Here is a 26739-nt window from a genome sequence, read left to right on the forward strand (position 1 = left end):
ATCTTCAGCTGCATACTCTTCCTCCAACCTCTGACCTGCTGAAGCTTTTGGCCCAGAGCAAATCTACATAGCAAAAGCAACAAAATATACTTAAATTTTAAATTGAGCCTGAGTTGGCTGACACCCAGGTTCCTCTAAATGTTGCATAATGTCTTACTCACCTGTTCCCAGTATTGACGCAGGTAATGTTGGTCAATATTCACACAAGTATACTCTGCACCTCAGCAATACAAAACAAAAGGGAACCCATTGAAAAAACCTGTTTGAACTACAGGTACAGACCTCCAGCAGTTCATGCAAATATTAACTACACTAATTCAAGACTATTGAGAAAAGAAAACCGTTCCATATACATTAACTGCTGTACAAGCATTTGTTTCTCATTTCAGTAGGAACAGATACACAAATATACATGCACTGAAAGCATAAGGGCCATGCAGCATTTGGTTTTTGATTTTTTTATGAAACAAATGCTTGATCCAGGACCAATTATTTCATCTCTTTATCTTGGACTCATCTTATACTCAATCATGTGCTCAGTGTATTCATAGTGAAATAATTTCCGTGTGCGTCGTGTCAGGTAGTCTTTTATTGTCAACATTTTTTATAAATCATGCCAGTCAAGGAAAGTACAGAGTTACACCCATCATCTGAGAACGGCTGAGTGGATCTGGTTCACCAACATACCTGACATACTGAGGCCTGCATGTGGCAACACCACTGTCATGCCCTCAGTGGGATATGTCACAACCAAACACCTGGGAGCTATACCTCCGTAACCAGAAAAGTTGCTGCTGCTGTTGGGAGCTTAAGATGTTTTGAAATCAGACAGGATATCTGTTAGGCTCCTTTTGGCTTTAGTATCTGTGGTTTTAAAATAAAATGGTCTTCAGATGAGACATTAATGTATTCAAAAGGCAGATTAAAGTCTACCAATATGTGGCTGGTAGCTTGTCATTTCCAAAGCAGCTTTAACACAGACACATTCTACAATGACGATGCAGGTGTTGGCTATGCTTTCCAGACAGCCGACCTCAGCAGTGTTCCGAGCTGGCATCCGTTTGGCTGTCAATTTCTTTACAAAAATAAGATATTTATCAAAAGCAGAGATCAATGTTGTACCTCAGCCTGACAACTGCAGTCAATCCCAAACAGAAACAATCCATCCAAACCTCCCGTGTGGCACCTCTCTTTGGTCTCGGATGCACATTATTACACACACGACCAGAAACAATGACTGAAATTTTTAAGCACAAATTCCCAGTCAAAGTTTCCAGCTGTGCGGGTAACGGAAACACTGTAAAACAATTCTGCGAAGAGGAAAAAAAAAAAAAAAGTTATTGTTTTGTATATCAACAGTTAGTGCGTCATTATTAGGCCCACACATTTGAGCGTGCTCTTATTTTAGGCCTATACTGGCTGCATCACAAAATACACACAACAATCCTGTAGATCACAACTGCAAGCAAATACGGATTATCCGTGTTCTCAAACTCGTTTAATGTTAGTCTGTTCATTTGACTCATCGCTGTGCGCCAACACTATCATTCCGCAGCCCCAACAGGTGTTCGCACCATAACGAGCAGGACTGCTTGTTAACAGTGTTGCAAAAATAGAACAATATGTAGGCTACTGACAGGTTATTGAACTCACCTGTCATCCAATCATTCACGGTGCAAGAGAGTGATGAACGAGCTGCTGTATTCACCGAGTGAGTGAAATCAACTCTGAGGACTCAACGTCTTTTCCGTCTCTCACCTGGCAGGTAAAGAGGTGAGTGCAGCTGTCTATCAACTGCTGCACGCCGTGTTGAGACACGAAGACACACCCACTACGAGAGAGAGAGAGAGAGAGAAAGAGAGAGAGCGATACTACCAATTACTCTACATACTGGAGGTTTCTGTCATACATATTATATATTATTATATATATTATATACATATTTACCTCAGGTTAAATGTAAATCATTCGCAGAGAGAAAAAAAACATGCGCTTTCGCCACACTCTGATATGACTGTAAGGAAAAAGCACCAGTCATTTTAATCCAGTGCTCTCTCTCTCTCTCTCTCTCTCTCTCTCTCTCTCTCTCTCTCTCTCTCTCTCTCTCTCTTTCTCTCTCTCTCTCTGCCTGATGAAGCCTGGGGCGCATCTTCAGGAAAAACCGGTTGAGGTAGAACTATTTTGTCAGACGCTCAACTGATCCAACCCTCAACAGAGGAACGCTGTCTTTTTGGGGGGGTGGGAGGGAATCATTACAGCAGTTAAAAATGTAAATCACAAAAAAGAAAGATTTTTTTAAGTGAGGCTATTTAAACACTAGCCTACATTTCCAGTATTTCTTTTTTTTAAATAAATCTGAGCACTTTATACACTAATCCTCTAAGTATTAATCCTACACAGACAGGATTGCATCATTAGAGTTGCCTCTGTAGCCACACCTTCAGCAAGTCTTTTCCTAAATTACTTAATCTATCCACTTTGCATTTGCAGAATAGAGCTTGTGGTCTAACATGAGTCTGTGAATACATTTAGTAAATTCTAATCACTTGATATGAGGTAGCCCATAATATCAATGCGAGAGGCATGACACTTATATTTGTGGTCATATGCATAATGGGCATCTCATCTATACACTTTTTTAACTTTGACTTTCTCAAGACTTCTTGTATGAACCTAATCAAGTGTAGAATGACTCTCTCAGCCCTTGAGAAGTGGTTGTCATATTGTAAATGTTGAAATAAAGCTGCAGAAGGTAGGTGCTCCTGAATGCCGGCATGTTGACAAAAGCAAACATTCATAGAGAGGTGTATAAATTAAGCAGGCCGTTGGCCCTGAGGCGCTCTGTGCTGTGCCTGATGCAGGAATGACATCGGACTGGTTCAGAGATATACCAAGGCCCATCTTTGCAGGGAGTCACCCTTGTGTGCCTGCCAAGGCAATACTCGGGTGATTTGTTATAGCTTGCACAAAAGGACACAGTACTATTGAATTTATTTTAGGATCTTGATCAACTGGTACAATTGCAGTTTTAAGCAAAATGCCATAGAAACCCCTAAAGAGATTGGATATAAGAAATACAATATGTCTTGTTGTTGTATTATTCTATCTTATATCTTATTGGCCTGGTTAAGCTTTTGGCAACTTTTATGTACCTCACAGGTTTGACACGACTAACTTTTGAAAGGTTTGAAAATATGTTGCATGTTGTTTATTTGTAAGAGTAGCGGAGCATAATGAGGACCACAGCCCCTAACCTTCCTGTTCAGGGGAATACATGCTGTTAAAATGCTGAAATTGTTGTGTTCAAAGACATTGCTTCCCTGACCTTAGAGGACCCTAAGGTCAGGAAAAACCTGCACCAACTTTGATTTTACATGTTTAAATGTTTAACGTAAAACATCTCTCTTTGTGTCAGAATTTATCATGATTTCTACATAATTTTATTCTGCCTTAAAAGTCACAAAGAAGATTGCCTACCCTCTGGTGAGTTTGTATTTTTAATATTCTTCTGGTAACACATTTTATGAATCCCCACCAACCAACAAGCATAAAAAATACATAAAGTCAAAACACTTTTTTTTTTTTTAAGATTATTTTTGGGGCTTTTCCGCCTTTATTTTGACAGGACAGCTAGGTGAGAAAGAGAAGAGAGATAGGGAAGAGGAAATTGTCACAGGTCAGATTCTAAACCTGGACCACTGTGTCGAGGCATAAGCCTCTCAGTATATGAGTGCCTTCTCTACCCACTGAGCCAACCCGGCAACGAGGCAGTTATTCTACACAGTAAATATAAGTCAAAACTACTTACACAATGTCAAAAGCATACTACAACACTTGCCTTGTTTGTATTTGTAAAACCAGACGCACTCTAACAAACCTTTCTCACAGCAGGCGATGTGATTTTGCAGGAAATGCATGTGTACTGTAGCCTATATATAGTACCAGAGCTTTTGCATTGAAACACCTACTGGACTGTAGCCATCCTTAATGTTATGGACCTTTTTCACAGCAGACATTTTGACTTGTCATAGTAGGAAAAGCACAGCTGAAATTGATAACCTTAACGATGGCTCAATTCCATCAAGTGTCCCAGTAAGCTATTTCAGTGAGTCAGCATGCACAATACCAGGGCCTCTCCTAAGTGGAATGCAGCCATCATTAATGGTTTTGAATACACCTATACTCCTACTATGACATGTCAACATGTCTGCCGTGAAAAAGGTCTATTAGTTACAACATTGTTTGACAAGGCAAACCTTCCTTATGTGAGAAAGGCTTGAGATAATGTCACTACATTAATTAAAAGAACTGAGTAAGAATGGCTGTTTCTGTACAGTCAAAACGTTACTTGTTTGAGTCACTTGGTTACACATTGATTAATTGACTGTTTGAACAACATTGGAAGTATTGCAGTATAATTATTGCAAATATGGTATATATACTACATGCATATATTATTTGTGTAAATAATAATATAGTTGTAAATAAAAGACCAAAACTATAAACTAATACATTGACACTGAAGTCAGTAACAGGTGTCTTATTGTGTCCTCAGCCACACCTGCTCCTGGTGGTTGTTCTGCTCAGAAGGGCCACTAGATGGTGACATCCTCACATATTTTCCTGTTGGCCTATAAGAGCTTCACCAGCACTTTGCAAGTTGTGGGCTTTTCTAATGTAGGGTTTGCTTGATCAGGGTTTGAGGAGCTTTTTTTCAGCTAGCATCAGTTGGCTGCTGTCCCCTTTGAGAAATGTATTTTTAGACATTATAGAAAGCCACATGACTTTAACCTACGTTCGATTCGGTCCTCTCTACTTAGCAACTTAGAAAAATAAATATGTGGGTGTCATTAACTCCAATGATTTACTGCCACAACTGAGATTACACTGAAACTCCTCCCCGATATCGGCTTCCTCCTTTTGTGTGAGGACGATGGGAAGCATAAGGCAGCAGCTGCAGGAAGCCATGCTAAAGAAATCTAGAGAGGTCACACAGTGAGAAATACAGGAAGTCCATCCTTGACCTCTTTGGCAAGAAAATGTATTTTACATGGAACTATAATTATAATTTTACTGTAAATTAGATGCACTTTTTTCCAATGAAACCTGTCCAAGGGAAAACTGGTTTGGTCACTTGTGTGTAAACAACAGGTTTCACAGCTCGCTGCATAAAAAAAACGGCTAAAAGATTTGTGTTGCATCTGCAGTTTTGCAATCCTCCCGTTTAATTAATAGTAATTCTGTTACCCCAACACATTGTAGCCTAGTACAAGAGCAGCATAAAACAGGGCACTGGCCACTAAGTTTAAAACAATTAAGAGTTTACTACTGATCTCAAAGGACTAGTTTCCTGAGAAAAACAACCTTTATAAGCACCACATTTACACTTTCTGGCCATTTTATATCCACATAAAGACCCAGACATGTATTTGTTACAGGAAACAATGTCAGCCTGCTGATTTTTGATAAAGACTGGAACAACTGCCTCTTTCTTTGTTTGGGAGATCAGGAAATGTTTTTCAATCAATTGAGAATATATTCTCATTTGCAACAACAACCTGTCACATTCACACATTCATACCTGGAAGCTGCCCAGTATAACCACAGTCTGATCTGCTGGCCACTGAGCAGCTCCACTGGAGCAGGTGGGGTTAAGGGCCTTGCTCAAGGGCACCTCAGTGGTGGTAATGAGGGAGGGACAAGCACTGCTCTTTTCACTTTCTCCAACCAGATTTTATCCTGTCGGTCTGGGGATTGAACCGGCAACCACGCGGTCACAAGCTCACTTCTTTAACCTTTAGGCCACCACTGCCCGTAATATTTAAATGTGCGTGTTTATAATTTCATTTTATCCCTTTTCATTTGCTAAAGTTTGTCCTCATTTTCAGGATACAGACATCATTCCTCTACATAATGCCTATGCTAACATGCTGATGCTAAGCAGGAGCAATGCTTACAATGATCACCATCTTAGTTTAGCGTGTTAGCATTCTAACGTTTGCAAATTAGTGATTAACACATAGTGCAGATGAGGCTGATGGGATTGCCAATAGTTTTGCAGGTATTTAAAGGTGCTCTAAGCAATGTCACACATTTTTTAGACTACAACATTTTTTGTCACATACAGCAAACATCTCCTCACTATCCGCAAGCTGCATGTCCCCTGAACACACTGTAAAAAAAACGCGGTCTCTGTAGAAAGCCCAGGCTCCACAAACGCCAACAAAAACAAACTGTGCCAAGTTGCACCACACAACATAACAAACAGTCTTCCAGCGTTCCAGCCAGTAACCGACAAGAAGGATTTGGGGGTGGGGGGTGGGGGGTTGGTGGGGTTGGTGGGGTTAGTGGGCGGAAGCATGGAAGGGAGGGAGAGGGGACGGGATGAGGAGGAGGGAGGGGCGAACTAGCCTCACTTTGTTTGAAAATACTTTGAACATCAACAATAATTGCTGTCACCCAACATGGTTTATAGCACCTTTAATCACAAACCAGAATATTTACAAATTTTGACCAGATGATGGCGCTAGATGAAACGTCAGGGGATCACTAAAGTTACTACAGTTCATCTTCTGGTGACCAGTTAATGTCTGTACAAATCTTCACAACGGTCAATTTCATATTTCAGTCCGGACCAAAGTTGTGGGCTGACCGACCGACATTTGCATACCTACAAATTAATTTGTCTTTGTCCCAATTGTATGGCAGTTTAGATTTATGTTGATATCCATGATTTTTTTAATGTGTTTACTACTGTCTTTGCTGTGTGTGACTCTTACTCTACATGACTGTCTATAGGGTGTATCCGCTGATGAGGCGGCACGATCATAGTCATGCCGACTAACTTTTCTCCCTCCCTCATTTAAAAAAGTATCATACTTAATGTTACAGACTAAAGTACACCCACACACACTCTGTGACCTCTTCACCTTTTGATTTACATATTTTCTGTTCGGAGATTCATAGGAAACAACTGTTTTTGGCAGCTAAAAGGGAATGTGAAGGCCTAATTTAATTTTGGTTGCAAATATTGTAACAAATGCCTACGACACGATGATTCAATATGATTTCCAGCTGTGTCCGTAATTATGTAAAATTTGTAAAATTGTAAAAGATTATGTAAAAGTGACTAGAAACTATATTCAGCAGGGTACAGGATACACACATGCAGGCAGTGGTGTATTGGTGACCACAAGAAGGTCCTTAGTTCAAATCCAGGGATATGAACTAAGGACTTAAGTTAACCTGACTGAAGCTTTGCCGGGGACTTTCTGGCCCTTTTTTTTATGAATTTTGTGTGTTCTTTCTGTGCCTAAATTAGTTTCCTGCCTCATTCCAAAGATATGCCCGTAGGTGTGAGTGTTTGTTAGGTACCTTTTGCCCAATGTGAACTGGGATAGGCTCCAGCCACCCTCGACCCTACAGATAGCAAATGAAAAAAATGGCAATGAAATCATGAAATGAGAATCATTAAAACATTGGGGCTTGGTATTTAATTTTTTTGTTTTTAGCCTCTTCTGTGTACTTTGTGACAGAGAAGAACATGAGGTGTCCGGTGGCTGAATGACTAAGACACATCATATAACCACAATGACTCTGGTTAAATTCCAACAGGGCACCTTAGTTGCATATTCCCCCTCTCTCTCTTTGCATGTCCTGTATGTATATGTACTATCACAAAGTAAAGGTAAAATGCAGCGAGCTAAGCACCCTTAAAGCTTGAACACAGGAATTGGCCTTTTAAGTTTTTAGTGGAAGGAATTATGAAGCTGTTTACAACAGGTTCAATGTCAGGGATTCAAACTCAGAAAGATATTGATACCATAAACAAGTAGTAGGCCAACTGCATTGTAAATTATTATTCCATTTTGAAAAAATAACCTAAATGCATAGACTTGCTGTCGAATTAGTTACACTTTTCCTCATGCCAGAAAGTATCACAAATGAAAAGAATATTATGAACTTGATTAAACGTGCTGTTTTAATATTAGTTGCTAGTCTATTGACACGTGCATGTGCTCCTCTGATGGTCCAAGTTTCTGAAATCGGAAGTCCTTCGTCCGACTTCGGTGTGTTTACATGCGTGTTTACGTGCGTGTTTAACCACAACAACAAACATGGAAACTACAAAGAAGATGTGTAGGATATTAAAAAATTATATTTGAGCAAAACGTTTATATATAATATAATATATATATAATATGGGAATTAATAAAAAGTTTCTCACCGTTAAAAAAAAACTATCTAGTTTTATGTCAATGACACATATGACGTCAACTCAGCAAGTCGGGCACCAAGATCTTTCCCGAGTTTCCAAGTTGTTGTTCTGACTTTAACCGGTTTTCACATGCATTTTCCAACTCAGAAACTTGTTTTTCTGATGTGCCTGACATCACATAAGCAGCAAAACACTTTACACATTTTCAGCCCCTTCCTGTAAAATGGTGATACATTTTACTTTCATGAACACACACCAGCACCTGTTGCACATGTTAATCAGCACATATACAGTACAAATCCCTAATGCTTTTACCATCATTATTCTCATGAAATCCTCCCTTGATGGGAATCGATTGAAGGTATACGGGAAGGTAGCCAACAGCTGATATACAAACCCCATGTTGTGGGAGGAGAGATTGTCGGGATGAGAGATGACATAATCTTTTCTATATAGATCTCTGGTACTGAACAAGTTATAAAAGGAAGTCTGTTTTTATTCAGACAGAGGTCATCTGGTTTAATAACTTGTTATGGTACATTTTAGCCATTTTAACAGTTGATTGATGTTTTTTTTGCTACACAAGAGAATCACAGGGAAATGTCCTGATATTATCATTAACCATCTGGTTGTGATATGCAGCCTGCAAACATACAGCAGGAATTCCTTGGAAATAAAGTTTTACCATATCAGTGATATTAAACAATAGCTGTGAAAAAATGAAATAAATAAACTTAGTGCCTGTGAGGGAACGATACATAATGAATTGCTTTAGGCAAATTCAGACCGGTGCTGTGACTAATTGACACACAATGTTTTGATGGAGGCGTGTTCCAGGAAAGGGTGGACACTGATCCCATCTAACAGGCAAATGCGTTTGTGAGTGCGAGTGTTTACAAACTGGCATCCCCTTCACCAAATATGGTAAAATAATTTGGTAATTGTCTGGGTAAAGTGAAGACCATTTGTATATGTAAACACAAGCTTGCTGCTGTAGTTTGCTGAGCAAAGGAATGACAATTGAGAAATTGAGGTGAAAGACCTCTTTTACTGAAGTTTTTGTCAGTTTGTTTCTTGTGTTGTTGCTGTTGTTGTTATGACTATGATACTACTGACATTTACATTAAACTCAATGTGTAATGACAGACACTTGTTGCATAAGGCTCTGTCCTAAAGTGAGTGATTTGACTAAAAGTGGCTATGTGTAACTTTCAGTTTGTCTAGCGGCTGCTTTGGACAAAAGCGGTAGTGTTTTTACCACACCTGCTGTCGTGAAGCTCTTTTATTTCGATGCTGTATTGCCCACTGTAGATTACTGAGTTAGCGTTACCGGGAGGTCATAGGCCTATAATCGTGATGATTATTTTGTTCAGACAGAAAATCATTCATTTACAATAAGAGCATACGTTCAAGATGCATCGTTGCTTTTCAATTGTTGCATACGGTAACATTGTGATACCCGGTTTAGCTTACGATACCCGGTTTAGCTATATAGCCTACTCTGGATGTATCGTAAGCTAAAACGGGTATCACTGTCACATGTGTCACGAGCCAAAGCTTTAAGAGTTTGTTGTAGCAACCAACGTAATAATAACTAAGATTTAATAGCGCATTTCATGAACCCCAAAGACGCTTTACACAAGTACAGGTGGACAATGGAAAAGATAACAGTAGGCCAACACAAACATGGACTAAAAGGAATAAAAGCTCTAAATGGAAGGGGGACGTAACTTAGTCTAGACTAGGCCTACTGGTGTACAACCACATTGTGTATTGTAAAGTTGTCTTTCACGCTCCCTTTTAGCTTTTAGTTGTTCTAAGTTTAATTTCCTGCTTTTTTGTGATGTCCCTGCCCCAGTTTCAGCCATAAGTACCGCAGATAAGCGTATAAGGAAATCTCCTGACACCTTTTACCTGGCTGGATACAATAACACAGGCTTTTCTGGTGTTACTCCGAAATCTGTGACCCGGCAGAATGTTTGCTCTCTAGCGCCATCTACCTGCCGTAAATCAGTTTGTGACTTGAAAAATCGGACCTGGGCAGAGGCATTAATAAAAACTATATAAAAACAGTGTTCTTTTCACTGTGAGTCTCGATTGCTGTTACAGGTCATTTATGATCATCAGATGAAAAATTACACAGTTTCAGAAACATTTAAAGGTCCCATGGCATGAAAAATTCCCTTTATGAGGTTTTTTTAACATTAATATGCATTCCCCCAGCCTGGTCCCCCAGTGGCTAGAAATGGCGATAGGTGTAAACCGAGCCCTGGGTATCCTGCTCTGCGTTTTAGAAAATGAAAGCTCAGATGGGCCGATCTGGAATCTTGCTCCTTATGAGGTCATAAGGAGCAAGGTTACCTCCCCTTTCTCTGCTTTGCCCGCCCAGAGAATTTGGCCCACCCGTGAGAAAGAGAGAGACATCATGGCTTTCAAACGAGCAAAGTGGCAGTTGATCAAGGCCATACCCCCACCCTCCCCTTTCCCCCCCTCTCTCCTCCTCAATAGCTACAGACACAGAAATGGCACATCCTAAGGAAAGCTCATTGTGGGACTGGCTCTAGTGGCTTCGGATACAGTATTAGGGGACCACTAAGGTCTATATAAAAGCATCCAAAGAGCGCCATGTCATGGGACCTTTAAAAGTTACCTATAGTAACTTTAACACAATGTATACAATGTGTTCATCAGCTCTACATGCCAGGTGTATGAGTCCTTCTTGGTAGTCAAAACTAATGGGGCCAGCCAAGCTGCAAGTGAGACCCATGTGAGCAATGATGACTTGTTAAAAACTTTTCCTTCATTTGCCACTCAAATTTGCACATTGGCCTTACTCCACGTAACCACTGAATGCCCACCATAGACAAAAGGGAGCCAGTGGACACACTTTGTGGTATTAATGTTACCTACTTAACTGAGGCTATGTTGAGAAATGTTGATTCAACTATAAGAACGTTTGTGACCGTGTGAGATTCAGACATTGTTTCTTCAGTTGTAATATGATTGTGAGTATAAACATCAGAATGCAAGTGTTGCTTACAGGCTGCAGTAACTGTCTCTGACTGACAAGGTAAGTTGAAAGTGATTTTTGATAAAGACTGGAACAACTGCCTCTTTCTTTGTTTGGAAGGTCACTTCAGGAAAAGATTTTGTGTGTGATTTTTAGTCAGTTTTACTTTTTTATTAAAATGTGTTTACAATTTAATTTTAGCCCTTTTCATTGGCTAAAGTTTGTCCTCTATCATTTTGAGGATACAACATAATTCCTCGACATAATGGTAAGTTGAAAGTGTCAGCTCATCTTTTTAGTTAATTTGTATGTAATTCGTGTAGGCTATATATTATATTTATATATTTTTTTCTTGATGTTCTGATTTGGAATGATTTTAATGTAGATTTTATTGTTGATTATACGTTTTGTATTTTTTCTCTGAATACGATGGTATTATGATTATGGCACTTGGACTCCTGCACCAATGCTGTCTTTACATCAAGGACCACAATGGAAATACGTCTTGGATTTGATTGTGTTATCCTTGAGATGTGTGTGACCTGGGGTTCTCTATCTTATTGTGTCAAGTTAACTAAAATACACGACACTTTAAGGGGGAAAGGCAATCATTTCACAGCCTAAACTTACTGGTGTTGAATCAGATTTTATTTCTTCAGAATAGTCTGTATTTACCGCAATGTATTAACTGGTAAGACTTCGATCAGAAAATCTTCCCATCATCCACTGCAGATGGAGGAGAGATCTCATGCGTCACGCGCCTTGGACTTTAAATAGAGGCTGCAGGGAGGCATGTAGCATACTGTCTAACGGTCTGTGAGAGCAGTTGACTACTGGCTTCAGCGACTTCTGCTCACTCTCTGCTAAGTTTCCAAACAAGTTATCAGAGTTTTTTTAATTCATTGCTCTCTTGCCGCTCTGCTGTTGTCTGGATAACATGGCCAGCTCGGGACTTCAGCTCCTCGGTTACTTCCTCGCACTTATCGGTCTCGCGGCCACTGTTGCCGCTACTTTGATGGTTGAATGGAAGAAGCAGTACCAGGGCAAAACTTACCGCATCTATGAGGGCTTGTGGATGAGCTGCAGTGGCAATGAGAGAACAACCTGTGAATTTCACCAGTACCTCCTGAAGCTGCCACGTAAGTTTATTTATTTATTTATTTTTATTTATCGCATCTGCATCTCCTCTAAAAACCAGACGCTGCTTGTTGAGATACCTTCCACTGACAAAGAGTTACTATAATTAGCCTGAAGTGCGTCTTTGTCGTGTAAGCTCTTAGGAATGACATAATTTCTCTTTATGGCATGTCTGATGATATTCATATAGGAGTTTTTTTTTTTTTATTCTATTCTAGAATTAAGGTACTGCCAATTTTGTAGAATTATAATCTTCATTTCAGCTTTATTTTGAGCTGTTGAAAAAGTTCAAAGTTTAAGCCTACTGGGTTAACCAGAAAAAGACTGCACACATAATACAATAATATGAGTATTATGTAATATCTTATAGAGATCTTTCCAAAAATCACAGACTGTATCCATGAGAGGTTTACTGTACAGTATGTACTAACATTTAACCCTTCTGCTCCTCTAGCTGAGGTCCAGGCTACCAGGGCCGTGATGCTGGTCAGCGTCTTCCTCTCCTCTGTGGCGCTGATGGTCTCAACCGTGGGAATGAAATGCACCCGCTTCATGGACGGCAAAGCTGAGTTCAAATCCGCAGTAGCTATGATTGGAGGAATCATGTTCCTGATTGCAGGTGTGTTCAGTGGCAGCAGAACCAGACAGTCTTTCACAGCCACTCAGAATGGATAAGGTGTCAAATATAATGTGCTTATAATGTTCCCATACATTATATTTTTTTTATTTGACCTTTAACTAGGAAAGCTTCATTGAGATTTAAAATCAGTCTGTTTTCTACTGGCCAAGATAGGCAGCAATAACAGTGACTAAAAACACAAGAAAGATATCCCACAAAACCAAAATTAAATGATTAAGTGATTATAAAAATCAGGACATTTCTAATACAATCATGTAAAAGATTTCATCCTGTAAACGACCTAACTGGCTCTTTCAAAACAGCCCAAGAGCTGTTTAAAACCATAGAAATAAATAACTAAGACTGATCCAAAACAATAACTAAATGAGAATAAAATATCAAGACTCTAAACTACCGCAAGTCATCAACAGCCACCAGAGAAAGCACCCAGTTTGTGCAGCAACGTGAGCAGAAATATCATCAGCACATAAGAAAAACTTGACCACCTATATTAGGTTAGTCGAAAGATATTGCCTTAATCATTTCATAATTGAAACCTCATGAAGTCCTATGAAGTAATCCCCGGAAATTGTAGTTCTTCTGTTTATTCTCCATCTCTACTATTTTATCATCCCTAAAACGATAATAAAACTGCACACACAAAATCAGTAAATGCAGTGTCTTAAAACAAAGATAGCAGGATTTAAATAAACACTGATGAAAAATATGATGTGTTTTCTTGTTTCAGGTTTATTGACCATTACCATGACTTCCTGGTATGTCAAAATGATTGTCCAGAAATCCTATGAATACCATAGCCTGACCAGGTACACGCACACACACACACACACACACACACACACACACACACACACACACACACAAAAAAATTGTCACACACAGTTGATTCTGTACATACATCTTAACGTATGTGTGTGTGTGTGTGTGTGTGTGTGTGTGTGTTTTCTCTGCAGTGCTGAGTTTGGTAATGCCGTCTTTGTCAGCTGGGCTGGCGGCTTCTTCACTATGGCTGGAGGGGCTTTCCTAAGCTGTCGGAGATGCTCAGGGTCCCAGACTGGGTCCATCAGCTCCAACCACCTCCTCCCCACCACCCACCCTAAGTCAAACTACGTCTAGTGGAGGAGGGCAGGGGAGAGGCCCTGATACAGTCATTTCAGCGGTGAATTTACAAACTGGAGCAGGTTGTGTTTTTACGATGTGGAAAATGCCAATGCAGGATTATAAATACTACCTATCGAACATGAACACAGTTACCAGGATCAGAATTACACACACGATCAGTCTGTTTGTACTGACTTTAAATCCCAGTTTATAGCTTGAGCTTTTCTATTTTAACACAACACCTGTGTTTGTTTGTTATGGCGTCAGTCATTGCTGTAGTTTCTGCTGCTCTCAGCTATTTGTTTTTTTTCATTCAGAGAAATAAAAGGAAGGATTACATTTGTTAATAATTTCAAAAATTCTAACTACATATTATTATATCAATTCTTTCAGGTCTACTGTAAATGTTCTGAACTTTGTCAGCCTGTTTGTGTAAGTATAACTAGCAATGAAGAACACTTGATTTAATAGTTTATTCAGACATAAAGTTTTGACACTCTGTTGGCAAGATTTCTGTACATTTCATTGCTTTTCAAATTCACGCTGGTGTTTATATAATGTTGTGTATGTTAATTATATGACTAAAGTTTTATGTTCTTTTTTCTATTTTCATCTATTTTTTTGTTATCCAACACATTATGTGGCAGTTTGAAAAACATTTTGAAATAAATCAAATGTTTTGGTTTTCTTTACTCAGGTTTACCTTACTTTCTATTATATCACATACAGTGTTACACTTCTTTTTTGTTGTGTAGAACTCAATAAATCACTGCTGACATGGTAAATACTTGTCATTCTAATTTATATAATCATAATGAGATTATATATTCGTAGCATGTGTGTTTGTTTTGAAAAAAAAAAGTCATATCATTTTAGTCAGTCCCTCTTTGAAGCGTTATGTTTTAAACACTCAAACATTGACTTTTGATGCAGGCAGAATCTTTGGACTCAATGGAAGGTTTGTTCTTATCAGGACAAGTGAAGGTTTTAGGCAAATGATGTGACATTTTCTCTGTTTTCTCTGTCACTCATGACACTAAATTAATGTTTCTTCTTGAATTAATTTCTTTCTTAAATTACTCTTTATACTCAAATTCTGACTCCTAGGGTGCAGTCCAAATCAGTGAATGATTCCCTTGCCTAACATGAGCAGTGTTATGGTCAGTGGTGAAAGAAGTGCTCAGAACCTTAAAGTATTATACCACACTGTAGACATTTACAGAAGTGTTCGCATCAACATGTACTTAAAGTACTAAAAGTAAACACTCATTATGTAGAATGGCTAATGGTGCTCCAGTAATGAGAGTTTTCCTGACACTCAATCCCTTTCCTTCCTCTCGCTTTACCCTCTACATACTGTATTCACTGGCATCTGGTATCACAGCTACTCCCATTGTGAGCTCAGAATTGATTGGAAGGGGAGTAAGGATTTCTATAGAAACCGAGCTGAGATTCAGTGTTATGAAATCTTCCCTAGGAAAAAGGAGTGTTATCTCAAACCCGGTAAATGTACTTTTGACATTTTGTTACAAAAGAATACAAAAGACAAGAAACAACTACACAAGAGAAAAGATGGCCTTAAAATAAATAAATCAAGTCTGAGGGGATTAACTCCTTGCATGGCAAAATGATTTGATCCTTTGATGATATTAATTGCAGAAGACTTTGGTGCACAGGTAAGCCTTCCTGGACAGGGTCAAACTGAACCAAGAAACAGCCTCATTCTTTAGTGGAAACACAAATAGCAGGAGAATGTGTTGTGTCTTCGGCGGATGTCAATTAATGTAGGAATCTCTCATGGGACTGGCACCCTGCTGCAGAGACACTTCCTGAACTCTCAGAGTGGAAGTAAAAACAAGGATATTTTTAAAACTGATTACTGACTACAACAAACACAAAGGTAAACAATGAAGTGAGCGATCTACATCTTTCCGTAATATTATTTACTTACAGATAATTTTGGCCCATCATATATCAAATTAATAAAGTCTGGGCATAATGAAATCTTCAGGACTAAAAGACAGCAGACTGAACAAAAACACATGTGGGTGCATCTATGTTTCTTGTAGTAATTTTATTATAGAAGCAGTTTATGCTGCAGTAACAACTGCAATACAATCCAGTACAACAGTCCTACAATAAAATGCTACAAGTGTGAGTTGTTGATTCAACTCTCCTGTTTCCTGTTATTTTGTGCATTTATTGTAGGTGTATGGACTTTGTACAAACACGTAGAGCCATTCATACTGAGGCATCTTTTGCTTTAATGTGTTTTCTTTCTTATCCATTATACCCTGTACCTTTTTCACATTCAAACACCGCTGTTATCTTTGCAAATAGAAACACAAATGTCCTTACTGTAAAGAAGTTAAAACCTCAGCAGTATCAAAACCTTTTTTGAACAGGGAGTATTTTGTGATCCTCCCACACACTCACTTACTCACTTAGTTTATTTAGAAACGGTGCACACAGCACAAACTGGAATTTAGATCTTAGAGGGGGATTTTGGTAAAAGGTTGAGTGACTATTCAGGATGCCAGTAAAGTGTATTTTAATGCAAGTTTATGTTGCTGAGAATGACATGTACCGCCCTCTAGTGGTCTATTATAACATTATAATAATATAAGTATAACATTTGTCTACACTTGCAGCTTACAGTATCTACTGTCTATGTTAGTGGATTCACAGAAGTGATTTTACCGGCTCGGCTACATACCATCACCTCTGTAGTTTCAAGGAGTATTGGGTTAGCAGTTGCTCAACATGTTGATGTATTATTTATTTATTTAAGATTCACGTGTTTTTGTGTGTGTGTGTGTGTGTGTGTGTGTGTGTGTGTGTGTGTGTGTGTGTGTGTGTGTGTGTGTGTGTGTGTGTCCAGCACAAAATTCTGGGCCCTGTAGAAAGCTATTTTCTAAGGGCCCCTCTATTCTCATTCTAGCCAAGGGGTTAAGCGAGCGTCCACAAAGCGTAGCTTTGGAGCCATTTTGTTGCTATCAAGCCATCACCCGCTGTTAGCATTCCATTGACTGCCATTCATTTTGGCGCCACTTTGACAGCCAATAACTTTATATCTGAAGCGTTTACAGACTCTATTTGTCCAATGTTTATTTCTAAAGAAACACGACAATGTATAAAAGGCTCCATTACCTTGTATCTCACGTTATGGCTCCGTAGCAGACGTTTTTGTAAAAAATTGTGTCATAACCACGCAACTTACTGTCGCATAGTAGAGGAATTACCGTACAGGAAAGGAGAAGCTCGCAGGCAGTTTTGACTTACATTAGCTGTTTAAGTTTAATTACTAATGTTAACTTGCATTTTAGTTAGCAATAATTAGCCTGTGCCTATGTTATCTCTTTACATATACCTACGCTCTCCGTCTCTGCAAAATTGTGAATGACTGAGATTTCTTTTGGCACAGTTACCAGAAGACTTACAAATTTCAGACAGGTTGCTCATGTCACATCTACGTCTTCAAGCTCAGTTGGAGGCTGTGCAGTAACACTCAGCTATCACCGGAAAAGTGCTTCTAATTCACTTCACTGGTCTCGTATATTTTTGGGACTCACATTAGGGCCCTGGGTACTCAGTCTCCTTTTCCCCCCAGTTCGACGCCCCTGTGTGTGTCTTTGTGTTTGTCTTACATTTGTCTGTGTAAGGAAGCTGAGAGGTTGGTTTTAAAAAACAGTGATTAAACTGCTTATAACTGAAATAGCCTCCAGAGGGAGACAGTCACCTTTAAGTGGATTGTGTCTGATTCTCACACTGAACCCCCTAAACGAAAGAAACTGCCAGAAAACAAGACAGCAAGTATTTGTACATATATCTCACCATACTAGATTATGTGAAAAACAAACACTGAAAGTATCTACATAGCCTATTTTTGTATTGCTTTATTTACCAGGGATAGGGCACATTAATAAACAAACGCTGTTTTCATCTGTAGCCTAGTCTCTGGACAGATGTTACAAATTCATCCCCCAAAAAAGAACATAAGATTAAAATGACAAAGTTGTTGATTTAATATCCTTGCGCCATTTTCTTGGAAAACACAGCTAGGCTACTTAAAAAGCATAGAGCTTCTTGAATTAATGGCCGATCTCAGTAAAACGTTGTATTAATCTAATCTAAATAGTTTTAGATAGGCACATTTTTGTCTATGAGGAAAACTCTCTTTTTATGCCGTTGGTTTAACAGAGGAACTTTTCTTTTTCAGGCATCTTTCTAGTCACTTTTAGCCACGCTTTTATCTTCAATGTTTCCTCAAAACCGCAGTGGAACCTTTGGAGATTTAATATTTTTCTTATATTGTTTAAGAGACGAATAAAGAACCGTGTGGTGAAATGACGTGAAGTTGGTGTTTGTGGCGACCCACGGGACTCCCTGAAGGAAGGACCCTCCAGCAGCCTGGAAGGAAAGCTGTGATTGTAGCTACTTTGGCCATTCATGTCTTGGAGGGGAGGAGTTAGCAGAGCCAGAGAGGGGTCATAACAAAATGTGTGTCCCCGACTGACTAAAGCAACATTATTTCCGCCCTGGTCCGGTGCCGTCCTGAGTATCTCTGTGAGGAGCTTTTAAATGGACTCTAAAACGAGTCGAAGCTGGTTGTTGTTGTTGTGACTGACAGCCGCTCGGTCTGCTCTCCACCGGTCGCTCCTCACTGTCTGAACAGAAGCAGAGGATGGATGGAAACTTTTCACCGGCTGCTATCTTCTCAGTAGTCCTGCTCACCGTCGTGTTGTCATCCTCAACAGCTTTCCTGGAGCCTTGCGACCTTTTATATGACAAAGCGGTGCAGGCATTCTCCAACGGGGACTATACAAATGTGGTGCGCTATATGGAAGGAGCGCTCAGCAGCTTCACAGAAGTCCGGCACACTAAAGTCCGGTGCCGGTTGAGGTGCCAGGACCAGCATCCTTTTGATGAAACCTTCTCGGACCTGCGCTTCACCGACGTGCTGCTCCGGAGAGCGGCGTGTATGAACACATGCATCGAGGAGAAACTTGGCACTCAGTCTGTGCATAAAATCAGCGAGGATGTAGTGCAGGACTTCCACAGGAGGATCCCCTACAACTATCTTCAACTGGCTTATCAGAAGGTAAGTGAGGGGGGAGTAGCAGAGTAAACTAGCTCTGAATGAGCACTACTGTGCTCTACTCAGCGGGGAATTATTTATCTCGCTGATCTGCTTCACGTTACCTGCTACAGCTACAGCATCATCAACTGTTGCTGCTACCCGGGCAACTGATACAGAGGGATCAGATAAGAGGTCAGCTGCACAGCACACATGTAGAAAACAAGTGTAGGAAACATGTGTTGCCAATCCACGTCAGTATTTGTACATCCAAAATTTGCCATAATACTCATGTGCCAGTAGCCTACCTCACTCATGTGCAATACATCTTTGTCCTACATGGGACATTTGTTACAAAACAATTTTTTTTTTCAGGTCCTGATAAAAGTTGAACATGTTGACCTATCAATCTAGCTAGAATTACATTTTCTATAAAGAATACATTAAACATACATATAGCAAAACACATATATAAAGAATTGAGCAAAAAATGTGTACTGTTAACATTAAAATGCAAGACAAAAATGAATGTACCACATCTCTGCCATATATGCCGTTACTGATATCAGTGTGGTAAGCCAATAATGGTGGCCTGCTGATAATAGCTATCAGTCGCACTCTGTGCAGAAACCTAAATAATAAACAAGCTTTGTCTTAGTTCTTTAAAAGTAAATTTTTATGTAAAAAGTGACATTTTCAGTCTTGACAGCAGCAATATGCAACAGTGTGATGTAATGCAATACATGTGTGCATGTATCACACTCATGATGTCAAAAACGACTATCCTGTTGATATTAGATTAAGTTACAGGTAGATCAAGGCCCAGCGGCCTGATTACAGCTGGCTGACTCGACAGATGTCTGTGCACTTGCTTCAGTCCTTTGTTTACAACCATGCTTTCGATTTTATGGCTCCTCTGTGTGCAGTCAGTTATTTTTGAGTAAATGTTTGTAGATTTTTTTTGTTTCTCCAACTTTTTCTTTCTCTTTTCTGCTTCATCCCACATCCACAATGGTAGCAACACACTAGTGTATAACTTAAGATCTACTTAAAAGTGCAGTCAGATAATAGATAACATGTGCTTTTGTATTATTGCAACTCTTAAACTGCCACTATATTCCTCAATCTCTAAACTATAAAAATCTTTGTTATTCGTTCTACATTCATACAAATTTCCAGAGCAGCATTTCCCATGAGGTTTATCTCTTGCCTGGGACGATGTTGAGCGCTCTGCGTGGGAAAAATCCAAGAGACGGATAAAACAGGAGAGCTGGGAACAAAGTGTAATTGCTGATTCAGATTCTGATGTACTATATTTGTCCCTGATGAGCGAGTGAGTTTGATGTGTCTGTCGAATATTTGCCGTCAGTTTCGTATTGGTAGCATCACAAATGTATGAACATCTCCCATGTGATGGCAATTTTGTATTCAAAGCGCCTTATTTAGAAAGAGTTGGAAACCCCCCCCCCCTTGTTATAAAGTGATCTATTCATTAGGTTGACTGCAGGTGTGTGCTAGCATGTTTTGTGTGGAAGAAAAAAACGGTAACAGGAACATCCTGAATGTCTCCCAACCTCCCTTTATGCTGACTATTATTGTGGACTTCTGACAGATGAAAAGAGTGGAACTTGAGCTTTACAAATACTGCATTCAACAGGAAGGCATACAATAAGATGTGTGATTGCAACAATGATACAATGATTCCTGCAGGGAAATTGTCTTTCTGCATCCGTCCCTCAAACAGCATGGTCTGGGTCAACTTCAGGACACTTGCAGTTTCAGTGTGACTATCATACAGCCGTGACTACATGTTAGTATGTAAAAATAATTAACTTAGGCTATGGTTGAGTATTATTCAACATTTGACCTTCATGTGAGTAAGAGAGAGGCATTTTAACCCAGTTGGAGCTCAGCTAGGAAGCTGGCACCATCTCCTCACATGAACCTAAGACCCAGTCGACTTCCACTTTTGCTGACTGCAGACCAGCTCCACATGCCAGGGTGATGACACACAGCTTCCACCTTTCAGAAGTGGTGGGAAGTTAATCCACAGTCTTACTGTCTGCTGGGCAAATGGTTTCTCCGTTTTTTTCTGAATCAGCAGAGAAAGAGCTGATGTGATCCTCTCATAAAATTGCATGCTTTGGTCTAGACATGAGCATAGACTCAGTCTTACACACAGATCCTCGACCAGCTGTAAAAATATTACTAATCTTTTGTGATTAGAATTATGATTTCTCTAACATCTGTTTAGAGAAGTGGCACATTTAGTTTTTTTCTCTCTCACAACAAAGCAGAAACTGAAGCTCTCATGAATGTTTTAGCAGATCTTTATTTCGGCCTCCTCTGTGTCTCCTAGCGTGTTGACGTCTTTCTGAACTGAGTACACAGGAGCACATCAAGGCAGTGAGCTCCGATGTTAATCTTACCACAGGTAAGGAGAGGCCCAGCTGGAGCGTTCCCATTGGCCAGGCTGATCAGAGCACATCAGACCAGTCAATGTGTACATATGCACATTAGCATCTGAATCGTGTGTGTGTGTGTGTGTGTGTGTGTGTGTGTGTGTGTGTGTGTGTGTGTGTGTGTGTGTGTGTGTGCACCCTCACGTGTGTGTTAGTATGGGGGTATTTGGTGGTGTTTGTGAAAATAAATAACATTCCTGCACATTCCAGCGTCACACTCCCTCCTCCTGACATCCTCTGGCACAATGCTTCCATTGGGCCTGTTAGAGGCTCCACAGTCACCAACTGTTCTCACTCAGGCTGCTGCGTATGTCCCCAGCTCGCCCATCATTTAGCCTGGCAAATATTTTATTTTCCTGTTGTGGTCTGTTTGCTTTTCTAAAAAAAGAGAGGTATTTCAGGTATTAAAGGGAGACTTCTGTAGCTGCCATTGGGCTGGACCCTGATGGCCTCCAGTGATCTCTGGCTCTGGCTACAGCTCTTGCTACAGTTGCCCAACTGCAGAGGGATCAAAGGCCCTGAACTGCCCGAGGGACAAGAAAAGATCCTATCTCCAGCCTCTATATCCTTAATCTGATACATTTTACAGCGCTGCCGATCCAAGATGTTTCCAAGTGATTGTGAAAGAAGGGCTCTGTGAATTTATCAATGTTTATTTAGATTATGGAAACATTTTGTGAAAATCATATAAAAACCATAATACAAATATCCAGAGACAAATTTGGTTGTAAAAATACTACATGAGTTGCAAACACTGTAACATTTGTTTTTCTATTTAGATAGACTTGCGCATAAATAGTAGCTAATTTGCATTTTCACAATTTTTACTTTTCATTTTCTCATACTGAAAGCCTTTTACTATTGCAGGACTTTTTAGGTGCATATGGGCTTTAAATCCTAGTGAAAATCTCTTTAAACTGTCATTACCTTCTAATAATCTGGGTATTTTTCTTTGAAAATAAGTTAAAAATGATGAGCCATAGGTATAAGCTCTTAAGTTCCACAACCTACTAGTTGGTCAGTCATTACAAACTTCCATCAAAATATTTAGGAGCCTGAATGCAGTGCCCAAGGACAGCTAGACACACACTCTTGTCGTAGCGTCATGTAGTGTGTGCATTTGTGCTCACCTCACATTACATCTCACATAACCAGACCATAATTGGGTTTGTTTGACAGCTCACATTAGACTGGCATCAAATATATAATTTGTATTAAAGGTGCCCTGCCACATGTATTTCATTACTTTGTGGTAATGTCTGAAGTTATACAATGGACTCTGTAACATTTCTTATGGAAAAAAATGCCTTGGTTACCTTGTTTCAAGCCATTCTAGCGTGGTATAGAAAGCCTACAGGAAGACTCAGCTCGATTTCTGCCAGTTCTCATTAATATTCAATGAGCTAAGCTGCTTGACTCTGATTGGTTAACAGCTAGCCAATGAGAGCCTGGCTATCAGCATCCTTTACCCAGCGCAACTGGGCGAGCTCATGAATAGTAATGAGCTCAGGCAATATGATGTCAGACTGACCAGCTTTTGTAATTGGCCTGATTTCTCCGCTTATTTCTTTTCAGTGGCTAGAGCTGACATAGGAGGTAGCAGTTCATTTTCACATTCACCACATAACACAAACACATATGGACCTAACATATTTCAAAAAATACAAGTAAAAATGGTTTTGTGTGGCAGGGCACCTTTAAGGATTCTCTATGTTCCAGACGAGTTTGGGGAGATTTTGATATGGCATTCCATAATGATCCTGTTAACGTGCTCATCCTGTTTAAACCCACTTGTCCAGACAAGACATTTGGAGCCACCGATGTAAATGTAGCGTCAATGTTGAGGATTTACAAGGATTTACAAGGATTTACAAGCCCCAAGCTGAAAGTTGCAAAGGATTTGACACACACAAGGCATTTCTTTTAATTGCACTGACCTCATAGAGAAGTCTTGTGAACTTGGGACACAACTATCCCATCTTCATTTTGTTTTGAGAACTTCCCTGTCTCCCAGCACGATGTTAAAAGGTGACAGTAGGTCAGGACAGTCTCTGAAGCCTGCTGATGTTGTGAGCCTCTTCTGGAATTTTCTCTTTAAAGTTCAACCCATTTATAATTCCACTGTGAATGTGATGATTTGATTACAATACAGCAGGCAGCTTGTGGCTCAAGTACAGCCCCCCTTTAGATTGCCTTTTGATGGCCACAGGGTGGGATGAAATCTGCTGGCTTGGTTTTGATTACAGGTTTGGTGGTGTGTTTGTGTGGTAATGATTGCAAAGCTTTTGGTACATTCTTGCTGTGATTTATTTTATATTTTCTTTCTAGCTTATTGGGAGAAATTGGCAGAATTAGCCAAACACACAGCTGCAGCATGGGGGGACATGTCTGTTTCCAGCTTGAACCCCAGCGAGGAATGTTGGACATAGAGAATATTTTAGTGGAAAATTAAGAGATTTTGTACAGACAGAGCTCATAGCAGTGAGTGTTTATGCACTAGATGGGAATCACAGATGATGTTATTGTCATCTGCAGCTGATAATAAGAGTATCGAAGGGTTTTAGACGGGGAGAAGGAGCTCTGTCTTTGGATTGAATAAAGCAAGCGGTAACGCTGCCATTTGCTCAGAGGCAGGCAGGTTGTTCACCGCCAAGTCAGATTTATGTGTTTGATGTATCGGCAGGGTCGTTTTGCGGTTATCCTATTTGCAAAGTGACTGGGAGCGGGACAAAGAGTAGCAACAAGACCAGATGAAATTGTAGGAAAAACATATGCTCAAATGAAGGAAATGCAGACTCAGTGATTCAAAGGTCTATTTAGAGTTTGTGATACCTAAAGTTGCTCAGCATGAAACCATAATAATTTGTAGCAAGTCCATCTTCAATTCAATTAAATTTTATTTATAGTATCAAATCATAACAAGAGTTATCTCGAGACACTTTACAGATAGAGTAGGTCTAGACCACACTCTATAATTTACAAAGCCCCAACAATTCCAGCAATTACAGTAATTTCCTCAAGAGCAAGCAGTGCGACAGACTTCAACTCAAGTAAGTGTTTCAATTCAATACTTTAAAGAAATACTTTTTAATCATTTTGGGACATGGAGTATCCGCTGGATGCTTGGCAACCTCATGGTGATGACTAGACTCCAGCGCCCGGCCAAGAAATGTTCCTGCACTTAACTCTACGTAGAACAACAACATGTTGTTTTTACACAGATTTCAGTACAGATGTTGGAGATAAAGCAAATGAGACACAGCATGTTAATTTTGGAGCTTTAAAAGTTAGGCAAATTTTATTACATTTAGACAGGGCCAGGCTAGCTGTTTCCCCGTTTCCAGCCTTTTGTGGGCTGTAACTTCATATTTACCGAACAGACATAAGAGTGGTATCAATCTGAACAACTAACTCCCAGCAAGAAAGTGAATACAAGTTTTTTCTAAAAATGTCAAATTATTCCTTTAATGAACAGTTTGATTGTCTATCAATATATTTTAAACTTTCTTCAAAATAAATAAATATTAAAATCGAATATATCTTACCTGAGGAAGCCACTTGATACGCTGCTGGTGACAGATTAACTGTTTGTAAAATAATAAAAATACTCAACTCTGAAGTGAAATGACTATTGCACAAGAAGGCAAAGCTGACAAAGTGTATTTCACTCTTCTGTTACTAACATGAAAACTAGAAATAATATAATTAATTTAAGTGCTGTGATTGATGTGATTGTGACTGTGATTGTGATGTGATTTTGGTGTACATATTCTGCTTGTACTTGCTGGGCAAAAAAACAACACCAAAATAGTTTAGATAAGATTCAAGTACTTAGTCTTCTCTTATTAAAATTCCCAAGAAAATAAAACATATTGATAATGGAAAAGGAAGGATTGGTGAATACGAACCTGGATACTGTATATTGTATTCAATAAATGTAAATAATCACTGTAGCAATGATCACCTTCACCTATTCCTCTGCACACACCTGCAGTGCCAACATGCTGCTCTCCTGGCTCCCCTGACCTAGCGTGCAGTGCTGTGCTTTGCCCAGACAGCCAGACATTGTGGCACTTGGCTGTGCCAAAGGCCTTCTGCATGAATGGATTTGAGAGGATAACGCACTACAGGAATGTGGGGGCATGCTGTGGCGTAACACACCCATATTGTTCTCGCCCTGATTAACAATTAAACGGCTGCAGGAGAGGAGGAGGCAGGAGGCTGCTAATGGGTCACTGCTGAAAACACTGCAGTGGTTGGTGAGATGGGACGAGACCGCAGCAGGTGGAAGGGAGTCGGACTTGGATCGGAGGTGACTTTGTCAAGCGCTGGCATCTGTGGGCGAGACCGAACCGAACAGCAGAGAGGCCAGATGCGGGAGCTGACGGAAATCAGGAACGTTTTTGATTCAAGTTCCAAACTCTTGATTAATAGAGAAATATTTATCACAGCGGCGAAATTGTGGCTGCAGTATATTCTCAATTTATGGAAGATCAGAATTTGACTTGTCACAAAAGAGAGGATTTGGACCAAGATTCACTTTGCTGATCCAACCAGCTGGAGAAAATAATTTAGATATACGTGTGTGTGTGTGTGTGTGTGTGTGTGTGTGTGTGTGTGTGTGTGTGTGTGTGTGTGTGTGTGTGTGTGTGTGTGTGTGTGTGTGTGTGTCTGTGTGTGTGTGTGTGTGTGTGTGTGTTTCCATTTCATGGATGCATTTCATGGATGGACAGATTCATTGGGTGTGTGTGTGACTGTAAATTCTGGTTATGTATGTCTGAGCTGTCTGAGTGGAGAAATAAGGGCTGGGATGGAAAAAACAGAGTTTGCCAGGCATCTGTTCAGCTTCACTAGTGACTTGAACAATGTGTTGGCTGCTGCGGGGGTGCAAGCAGAGAAAACACTTCTATCCATCATGTTACCTTCTATACAGCAGACATGATCACTTTTTATTTTCCATTAAATCGTGAAAAAGCTGAACATATTTATCCACACATATACGCACAAACTGAGTAGAAATGTTTCTTTCCTGTGCTAACTTTACAAAAAAAATTACTTTGGATTGTTTCGAGGATGTACTGTTTCAGACAGACC

The 26739-nt window shown here is 39.8% G+C and overlaps 2 protein-coding genes across 2 annotated transcripts in view; both read left to right on the forward strand.

Moving 5' to 3' along the window:
• Positions 1 to 12017: 12017 nt before the first annotated feature.
• On the forward strand, positions 12018 to 14338 carry LOC120564993 (claudin-19-like). The gene is made up of 4 exons (XM_039810280.1): positions 12018 to 12367; positions 12820 to 12984; positions 13733 to 13811; positions 13959 to 14338. Exons 1-4 carry the CDS (start codon positions 12166 to 12168, stop codon positions 14119 to 14121), a joined length of 609 nt encoding a protein of 202 aa, XP_039666214.1. The 5' UTR covers positions 12018 to 12165; the 3' UTR covers positions 14122 to 14338.
• A 4195-nt stretch (positions 14339 to 18533) lies between these two features.
• The window catches only part of p3h2 (prolyl 3-hydroxylase 2), a 66777-nt gene continuing 58571 nt past the window's right edge, over positions 18534 to 26739 (forward strand). Inside the window, exon 1 of the mRNA XM_039811301.1 lies at positions 18534 to 19207. Within this exon, the coding sequence (XP_039667235.1) occupies positions 18791 to 19207 (417 nt within the window). The 5' untranslated portion in view covers positions 18534 to 18790. The remainder of the gene's footprint in view (positions 19208 to 26739) is intronic.

This window comes from Perca fluviatilis, chromosome 9 (assembly GCF_010015445.1).
Source record: "Perca fluviatilis chromosome 9, GENO_Pfluv_1.0, whole genome shotgun sequence".
Classification (NCBI taxonomy): domain Eukaryota; kingdom Metazoa; phylum Chordata; class Actinopteri; order Perciformes; family Percidae; genus Perca; species Perca fluviatilis.